This window comes from Aythya ferina (genome assembly GCF_964211825.1).
Source record: "Aythya ferina genome assembly, chromosome: 4".
Lineage (NCBI taxonomy): Eukaryota > Metazoa > Chordata > Aves > Anseriformes > Anatidae > Aythya > Aythya ferina.
Genome location: NC_140300.1, coordinates 61005655 through 61015547, shown reverse-complemented (window position 1 = coordinate 61015547; position 9893 = coordinate 61005655). Strand labels below are relative to the sequence as shown.

Below are 9893 nucleotides of genomic sequence, written 5' to 3'. Positions count from 1 at the left end.
CTGTGAGAAAGGACATGCAAGAAAATCACAACAGACCTCTTAGAAACATAAGATGTAAAACTTTGACAGGGGTTCGATGAACTATCCAGGGCAGTGATGTGCTGAACTTATCGGCGCCCAGTGCTTCGAATTAGAGACTAACAGAGGTTTGAAGGGACTTAGGGAGATTACCTGGTCCAGCCCTGCTCTGCAAGTGGGGCCTACCACAGAGTTACACTACATTGCTCAGGTCTTGGGGTCTTCTTCTTAAGGGAAGAAAACGGAAAATGTCATGGGAAACAGGAAAGGCCAAGCTCAAGGCAAGTTACGATGAAATTTCTACCATATGCATCATCCAGTTTCAAATCCAGGTTAAATGGGAGTGTAGGAACAGCTGTCACCTTGCAACAGTTCAATTGTCACAGCTCTCAGATGCATTCAACAAGCCACATGTGGCTCCTCCCAGTACAGTAATATTTGTAAGGTTTCTCCATCAAAACAGATTAATTTGTAAACAATTTGTCATACATGCTGGAGACCAAACTGTTCTTTGGAGGACCTGCTTGAGTAATTGCTGAAGTTTTTGTGGTAAGTGATGCACTGGGGGCTGTTTGTAAACATACAGAACTCTCTTTCCGTCGGACCTTTGTCTATTTTTGCACTGTTTTGGGACATGCTTGGTGTTTTGCAAGAGAATTGCAATGAAGATCACTTGCATCTAACAGAAGGCAAAGACATGTAAATATACGTCAAGGGAGGAAGTACTAACAGTGGCACGTTCTCTGCAGGTTCTGCACACAGTGCTTTCTAGAGAGGTTCACAAATACTCTTCCTACTGCTCAGCAGCAGGACAAGTGGCATTTTATTCATTGCTCATTGTTATCTTGTATCCTTCTCCCTCAGCTTTTACAAGCCAAAGAACACATTAGAACCTAGTTTCAGACCGTCCTGAATTAATCTGAAGCTATAAAACAAAGACCGCTGGGAGAAACAGCATTTAGGTAACCAAATGGGATTGCCAAATCTATGCATTTTTTTGTTGGCTAGTAAAGATTAAAATGAGAAACAGCGTTAAAAGAAAGTGCTTGACAACAGCAATAAATCATGCCTTCAACAATTTTAGACAGCTGAAAAAAACATCTATTAACACAATTAATTTTTAGGATGCACCTATAATTACCATAAAATAATTTGCAGGGTCCAGTAATCCACCAAAAAAATTTATTTTCTTAATTACAAAAAACCTTGCTATGCCCTGGGCAAGATTCTAGATTTGGTTTACAAGGAAAACTTTGGTATAAAAGCAGAAAACGTTCATTAATTTTGGTATCTGGCGTTCAGAGTTTAAAGTCTCCTGTTAAATCAGTACTGCAAGGTGAGACGCATTTCCTTTTCTCCAGCATAAAGCTTTGTCCAGCACTCAGGTTCTGTAGTAACATCACCTCACTTATCTGAACCCAGCTCCCATTCACAGGAAAAACAGATCTGCAGAGCATTTTCCCAGCGTTGGAAGGCTGTACTATTTCCTGGTATGGTTAGAATTAGAAAACCGCAAGTATAACAACATAATTCTCAAGCAAAACCAACTCCATTTAAAAATGAATCTTGAGATACTTATAACACTGTAACTCAGGAATACACCATCTGATTCACGTGGTACAGACATGGCTCGTTGCTTTTGGTTCCCTGCCCACAAAATAGAATCAATGCTAACCTGCAGCATTTTTGAAACATCACACTTGACTGGCAAGGCTTTCTCTTTCTGAATTTTAGAAAGCACAGATTTCTTGTCTCTGCATCAACGGTAAGTGCACTGCTGCTGTTCCCCCATCCCAGCCCTGTAAGGGTAAAAGATTTTTGGTCTCTCCAGCTTAACCATCGTTAACAATCAGGCTTTCTTTTCGGAAAGAAAATCATTCTTTTTGAAAGCAGCCCTTTTCAGACATGTAGAAAATCACTCGTTATTATCGGTTCACCAAAGGGTCAATCCTTTAAACAACCGCACACATCTTACAAACATTTCCACAGAAAAGCACATCCATTTGTTATTGTAGCACACTGGCATTCACGTAATGTTCATTGTCTCCATGACCTCGAATCTCATCAAGTGTTCAAGTCTCCCCCAGGAGCAAGTGCTGGACAGTCAGGCTAATGGAGAACTTAAAAGCCTTATTAAGAAAAGCCAGAAGTAGTGAGGACAAGAACTTCCCCCACCTGCTTTGCTGCCAGGCTGCTGGAACCCCCATCGGCTTTCAGTCTCATCCCATCTTTTCTAGTTAGCAACTCCTTTCATAAAAAATATTAAAAAAAATCCATTCAGAGGCTTTTTGCCTGTCTTTCTGGTTTCATGTCTTCTTACTGTTCAGTTTCTGTCTGTGCAGGTGAGTTTCAATCTCTTGCCTGAATACAAGCATCCCCAGCTGGCCGTGAGAAGCCTCGTTCATGGCCTTGGACTGCATGCACATTTTGTACTGCTCTGGGGTCAGCTCGTCCACACACCGCTTTTCGTGCCAGAGATGGAAGAGCCCCCTGACGGGTGTTCTGATCACAATGAGGTTGCTGTGAAGGTATTTGCGGTACAGGTGCACATCTTCGCCACCCCAGCCTTTAATGTCCAGGTCAAAGCCACCTGACACAAAGAAAACCCAGAATAACAACTAGAAATGCATACCTTCCACTACCCAACGTGATGCTATTCATTGCACTGCAGCTGTTCTCCAGTTCCAGTCAGCCCTTTAAAACAGCCAACAACAAAGTGTTCAAATTCCTCAACCCAAAACCTTTAGCCACCAGCCAAAATTGATTTATTTGTACTAAAAAAGTGCTTAGATTTTGGTAATCTCTATGGCACTTGGGAGTAGTCTGAGCATCTAGCCAGATCACTGCTGCAAAGCAGAGACACGGCCACACTGGCCTGGGAAAGGGAAGCTGATCACAATTTTCTAAGCTTCAGTAAAACAACAGATGTATTTGAGTATATTTTTCTTACCTATGTTGATAAAATCAGATCGGTACTGGCAAGTCATCCCAAAACCGAAGTCTCTCCAAAATCCAGTTTCTTTTTTAATAATCTGCATGGGAAAAAAGGAATGTTTATATGGGAGCGGAAATGCTTTCAGCATGAACAGCAGAGAAACAAGTCACTGAACGTGGTCAGAAATAGGAGCAACTGTCCATTTATTATACATCATGTAATGTTTTTGTTGATCCTAAAGCATCTGCCAGCTTTTGCAGACATTTCGTAGCATGTTCTTGCCCAGAAAAACAGCCATATCATTAGCTGTCACAGATAAACCCCCTGATTGAGAATGATCAGGTTTCACTCCACTCCTGCTGTTGTAGCCCAAGTGGAGAAATATCCCACTGCTCTCTGGAGTTTGCTTCTCTGGAAATCCTCCTCCAAAATCATTAAGTTTTTGCACGATTCAAATCAGATGTAAGAAACATACTGGTAAGTCAGGAAAACAGACTCTGCAGTAGAGCAGATGGTGACATCTGGATTGCAAGAGCTCTGGAAGAAAACAGATGTTCTAATCTGACTGCACAAATGACAAGTTTTTGATTACCTTAACTTTGACAAAAATTTGGAAAGTGGTAAGAATAATTTTCATTACAGAGCTGTTGTAATCCAGCTAAAACTGGAGTCCGAAAACATTAGGTGGTGAATATATAATCTATAAAAGCCTTTGTCAGAATGAATGCGTGGTTTACACTGTCAAGGTGCATTATGAAAATATAGTGTATTACAGAAAGAAAATCAGAGCCACAAGAGGCCACACATAACATTTTCAAAAGCAAATATAAAAATATGTATCACCACGGTCGTAGTTCATGCAGGTGAGTGACCTAATCCCATATGGTGAGGCATCCAAGAGTTTCAAGAGACTGGACAGGAATTTAAATCCCTTAAGAAAGTCAGCTATACTTCATGCTCTTGAAGGGGTGGTTATAAACCTATCCTTAAGCAGCTATTTTTGAAAATTTTGGTTTCACTTGCAATAATGTTAGAGGAGATGATGAGGCAGGATTTCCATTTCTGGATTTACAAATCCAAGCATTTCCTTTACCAAAAAATCCCGTTCCAAAACAGTCTCTCCCGGTTTCTCATTCATGCCTCTCCCTTTTTGTTCCCTGTCATTTTAGCAATCATTTTTTAAATTATTATTATTATTTTTTTTATTTTACTGCACCCGTTGCTCTCTTTGTTTTCTCATTTTTTCTCTCCTTGAAAAATCCAAGCCACTGCAGAAGCCAATTAGAAGGAAACAAGACTGTATATGTCAGGTCTGCACCATGACAAGGTATCTTCGTAATGATGCCCTTACAGCAAGCTACTCTTTTGCATTAGCATTATTATTTCCCATTAGTGCAAGTGGCTGCTTCACAAATCAATTTCTTTCAAACATTTCTGAAGGATTTTTTTTTTCTCAGCAGTCCAAATACTGGGATAGAAATCTAACTGTCTTGTTTTAATGGCAGAGACCTGGCCTCATGCCTAGCAACTAATATGGGCTGAAAATATAAAAATCTACATAAAAATGAGATTGGCAGTACTTCTTGAAATCAAGAAGCCTTTCTGAAATAAGCATCGCATTTTAAGATTCAAATATTAGCTATAAATATTTGCGCAGTCCTGACAACGCAGTTTGTGGAATGTATGCCAGTTTGTGAGCTGAGCAATATTTCCTTTCTGAGCACAGTGCTTGCAAGCCTGAGGACCTCTGATGGGATCTCATCAGACAGAAGAGCTAATGCGAATTCTATGGTATTGCCAGAACAGGTTTCCCTCCGAGACAAACCAACGAGAAGAATTTTCCAGATACTGCAGTAACACAAAATATATTTTAAGTGTGATGGCTTAAACAAAATTGCATGAATGAGAAAATATTTTTTAATCCCTGGGTGCTACACAATCTTAATCTTTAACAACTTTTCCCCTACATCAGTAGTCTAGAGCGCGCTCTCTTTTGGAAGAAAGAAAAGATTGTCTGGCTACTTGTTGTGTAACACAGGGAGCAGTAGAAAAAAAAAAACAACTTTAAAAATATTTGGGGTGTAGTTTTCAAAATCATACTTATTTTTTCTAGATGGATTGCATGAGGTGGCTGTAGCAATGCCAGAAGATTGTACTCAGCCCCCTAGTGATTTTTTTTTTTCAGTTGTGACTGTTGCTGGGCTCTCAACAGCCTCAAACTCTTGACTACAACAACAGTGTCCAGTCTGGGACATCATGAGCCCTGACAGATGCAGTGCCTGGCAAGCACCAGCTTTTGATCATGCAAGGAAAGGAAATATTCAGTGCAGAGGAAATGAAAGCAACATCAGGGACTTTCATCCTAAAAAAAACCAAACAAACAACAACTCATGCCATGGAGTAGTTGTTTGTTAAGTAGAAAATCCCTTCCAGCAGAGAAGCAGACAGAGTTTAAATTCTCAGGTTCTATGTATAAAATCTCAAACAATGGTTAAAATAATTGGTATCAATATATTTCCCTGGGAAACAACTGCAGAACTCACAGTGAGGTGACTGCTGCAGTTAATTTTGTCTGCATAGTACATGTCTTGTTCACCTCACTGTGCACAAAGAATAGAGAAATGCTACCCAGTAGCACATGCACTTTTTAAAAAATGAAAGCTTTGTCCAAGTAAAAACAGGCATTCAGAAGAACATATACTTACTAGCTGCTGTTCTAAAGATGGGATGGAATCCTGGTGGCCATAAATTATACTGGGGTTATACTGGCTGAAGAGAACAGGATAAAACACTTTCTTTCCTGGAAATGACAATAAGTTATTTTTTTAAAAAGCTGCATAAAACACATTTCATGCTCCTCCAAGATGCTTTCTGTGCTGGACCAAAACCAGACCTAGTGATACAAGTTTTCAACTGAGCCTATGTTCTTTGCATGAGACTGAGAGGGTAAAATCAACAAAAAGATCCAGTTCCAGAAAGCAGAGATGCTGAAGGCAAGGAATTCAGTCACAGTGGGTGCAGGGGTGTTGTAACCTTTCAAAAGCCAAGCAGCAATGGAATTTTTATACATGTCTTAATTAGTTCTCTAAGTTTCGAGAATGATTTACAGCAGCTTCATTACCAATTCAAATGTTAGAATACTCTGGTGAGGCTGTTATGCAATAGCTAAAAACCTGCTGAAAGGCTCTGTACTCAATGAGCAGCAGTACCTGGCTGTGTGTTCAATCTACAAGAGTTCAGGAATTCAGCTGTGAAGTATATGTCCACGTCGCAAAAAAAGAGAACAACGTTACTTCCTTTCCAAACTCGAGCTCCGATGTCTAATCCTTTGCCCCTGGAAAATTCTTCATTTAACTGGATGAAGGTGAAGTTCTTGAAGTTGGCTGATCTAGGAGAAAGAAAACAGTCAGCAACTTACATTTTCCTTCCAGCTCCTAATACAAGTGCGGGTGGAAACCCAATATGAAAAAACTAACATAGAAATCTACAGTATTGGGGTTCTCGGAGCAGTTTAGGGGAAGAGATGACCTCTTAAAGTCTTGAGGAGATTTCCACTATGTCTACATCCAGAGTCTGACTCCCTTATTACTATGCTAGTATTCCTGTCAGAGACCTTCCTTGGGCAGATCTCACAAAAATCCCAACAAGGCTTATATAGACAAAAATATTGCCAGCAGGCAGATATAAAATACCTGTGGTCATATTACTGTCTCTGTATAAGGATCTTCTTCCAGCATAGAGATTATAACAAAGGGCTGCAAAAGATCTAGCCAAGAACTTTGGTTAGATGGCTCAAACCATCTAGGTCCCGTGTGCTCTGCTGAGAATGTCTGTACCTGACTCTGGAAGTGAGACTTCAGTCCTAACAGTTAAAAAGACACCTTCAAAAGCAGTAAGAAAGTTTGTGAATGAGTGATGTTAGTTTGAAAGAAAAGCTGCACTGAGGTAAATTCAGTAAAATCTGCTTTGTGGCCCTAAAGACCAGTACCATGAAACTGCAAATCTGGGACTGCCAGGATAATGCTGCTTTTATCTGATAGAAGCAAAAGAATGTTTTCTCCAATGCAGTCAAGGACATTTTGGCACAAATTTGGGCAGCTAATTAGCCTCCAATTCATGGTACGGTCGCTGTGTTTGAACAGCACATTAGCCACTCAGATACTTACTTGGAGGTATTTTCAAGTATAGATTTGACTTCATTCATCTGTTCTTTTCCAAAGTAAACTACAGTGAGGTGAATTCTGCCATCCTGCTGAATGCCCATTTCCCTAGAAAACAGAGACAGATTTACGACTTGTCCCGCAAGTTAGCTTTCTTCAACAACCAGCACCAGCTGAAGGCAGAGTAGGGTGGATCTTGGAAGGCGTTCCTGAGGGCATGACTCACTGACAAGGGTCTCTGTACTGACATAAGGGCTCACTGCCTGTCAGAAGGGACCCCAGACTATATTTGAGGCACATTTATCATCCACTCTCTTGGTGGTGTTTGCTATAATAATAGGACACTGCTCAAACAGCCCATTCAGCCACAGGAATGATCAAGCAGGCATCGAATGTAGCACTTCAGAGAACATGAAAAGAACAAGAGGAGGGCTTTAAACAAGCTATATGACTTCTACCTCTTAACCTTGTTTTTAAAACAGATATTTCCAAGTTCAGAGCTTTGGCATTTTGTTAAGGAACATTTCCTAAAATCTAATATCAACTGGAGATCAAGCCAACAGCCTAAAGGTACAACCAATCTGGCCCAGCAATAGACATCATGCCTCACTTGCACAATGTTTAGTCAGCAAGATTTCTCTTATCATCAGCAGAGAGATCAGCATGGCCAGAGGGTGATTTTTCTCATCCCCAAAAAAGCATTTATCAGATGGCTAATTTAGACAAGGAGCCTATTTATAGGTGTCTGTAATTAGCAAAACAAATCCCATTGCAAGAGTCAGTATCTGTTGCTAAGACAGTCTTTTCTGGGCAGCTATGTAAAACTGTATCTCAATTAAGTTTTCCCTCCAAACAGCACCTCTGTGCTGAAAAAGAAAAGGAGTTTAAAAGTAACTATCCTGAATTTCAAATACATTTCCTTTCTGCCTCTGATTGCCTTAATCTCTTTCTCAAACAGGGCCTGGCAAAGTGTCTGGGAGCACTACATTCCTTTTTTTTTCCCATTCAGAATGTTCCTCTGCTACTAATGGCACGATGGCCTTACAAGTGTCACATACTAGCATGTGCCCCAACAAACCAGATTTAGACACAAAAGCCAGGTACATGCAAATCAGAAACTCTGATGACTGAAATACAATTGCGTTTACTGCTAAACAATGCATTAAGCACCGGATGCCTTTCAGTCTCTATAATCTCAAAAATGATTTCCTAATGGCACAGTGAGGTGTTATGTAAAAGTAGCATAACTTTTACCGAGGGAGGCCTTGGTAATTCCTGAAATTGCATCTTAATTTGCAAGTAAGATAAGCAAGATAAAACAGAGGCAGCGCTGGAACAGAGACCCACCTGAAATTCTGCATGAATTGCCGAAATTTGCTGGCTCTCTTGGCCAAGGGCACAATGACATTGATAAGTGTGTCAGCCATATTGAGGTTTTCGTTTTTGACTTTCATTACAGGACCAAATGGCCGAAATAGAACGATCTTCTTGAACTGATGTTTCGTGTCTCCTTTGAAAGTCAGCTCATACAACGTGCCTTTGTCTTTTTCTGTGCGGTAGATCCCTGTGTGAAGACAAGATAGAGAAGTTTTTGAATTAAAGACGGGCTCTGGGGTAGGGGGGGAAGGATGCAGTCTTAATGTGTTACCCCTGAGCTGAAAAAGCAGCAGAGGCACGAGACATTTACCATTAAAACAGTATGCAATTTGCTGTCGTTTGGAGGAGGTGGTCACTCTGGCAGCAACACAGCCTGGGCTGCGGGACTCATTTGGTATTCTGGCGAGCACGCTCCTAGCCTTGGCTGAGTGACAAACCCCCGAAGGTTACCAATTGCTCACACACAGTATAACCCAGCAGACATACTGTCCTTAGCTTACAGACTGACCCAACGGCATGCTGCAGGCATGCAGCCTCCACCCCAGCACACAGCACGCATGGTAATGGCGATGCAGACATTGCGAAAGGCAACCTGCCTCTCTGCAGCATGAGCAACTAAGCCATCTCTCAGAAAAGCAATTTCCTGATCAACACATTAATTTCCTCATTTCTGGGAGGTGCTCTGCACCTTCTGCTCAGAGAAACTGCAGATGTGGCTACGCTGCTGCATCAGAGCAGGTGGCAAGGTAAGGGAAACATGCAGACATGTTTCTGGACAGGATTTCCTATACTAGGTGGTCAGTACTTTTGGATGTATTTATTTCCTATATAGAATGAGCTTTTAACACATTCCATGAGTGAAATTAGTCCCACGCTGAGAGCTAGCACGAACCATAAAAGGAACGGTCACGTCCTCCTGAAATACTATTCTGATATTGCCTTGTGGAAAACAGACTCCATAGTCAGTAAGATTGTAAAGTAGGTATGGGCAGCATGGGGGTAGTCCCATTAAAATCGTGTGCACCTGACACAGAAACTTGCCTTGGTTATATGCAGCAAAGAGTTGTATATGCTTGAAGTTTCACACTATGCCTATACATATCCATAACCCGTCCCCGCTTCATATTAAGATTAAATCCAAGGAGTCATTTCCATAAACTCCTCCCATCTGCGCTTGCGCAATGTCTCCTGGTGGTGGTCATAGGGGGTCGTGGGGATGAAGGTTGATTACTCTTCCTCATCACTGCTAGTTGACCAATTGTCTCTATGCAGACTCAGTTGCTCCTTGGCTCTTGTCCATCCGCAGGGCCAGTTTCTGCCAGTTTCTTAAGATAGGTTCACACTCTTATCAAGGGACTACCCTTGGTAAGGGGCCCAAGGCTTCTTGCTTTAGTTAATTTGCA

At 41.2% G+C, this 9893-nt stretch overlaps 1 protein-coding gene across 15 annotated transcripts in view; it reads right to left on the bottom strand.

Moving 5' to 3' along the window:
* Positions 1–9893, bottom strand: part of CSGALNACT1 (chondroitin sulfate N-acetylgalactosaminyltransferase 1) — a 51866-nt gene that overhangs the window by 2046 nt on the left and 39927 nt on the right. For 13 of the 15 annotated variants that reach the window (XM_084516622.1, XM_084516625.1, XM_084516624.1 and 10 more), the window contains 6 exons: positions 8461–8677; positions 7120–7221; positions 6163–6341; positions 5659–5753; positions 2969–3050; positions 1179–2608 (listed from right to left, as the gene is read on the bottom strand). In XM_084516622.1, the coding sequence (XP_084372748.1) occupies positions 2325–2608; positions 2969–3050; positions 5659–5753; positions 6163–6341; positions 7120–7221; positions 8461–8677 (959 nt within the window). In that variant the 3' untranslated portion in view covers positions 1179–2324. Of the gene's footprint in view, positions 1–1178; positions 2609–2968; positions 3051–5658; positions 5754–6162; positions 6342–7119; positions 7222–8460; positions 8678–9893 lie in introns of those variants that run through there. The other 2 variants (XR_014692195.1, XR_014692196.1) reach the window with 1 other exon arrangement.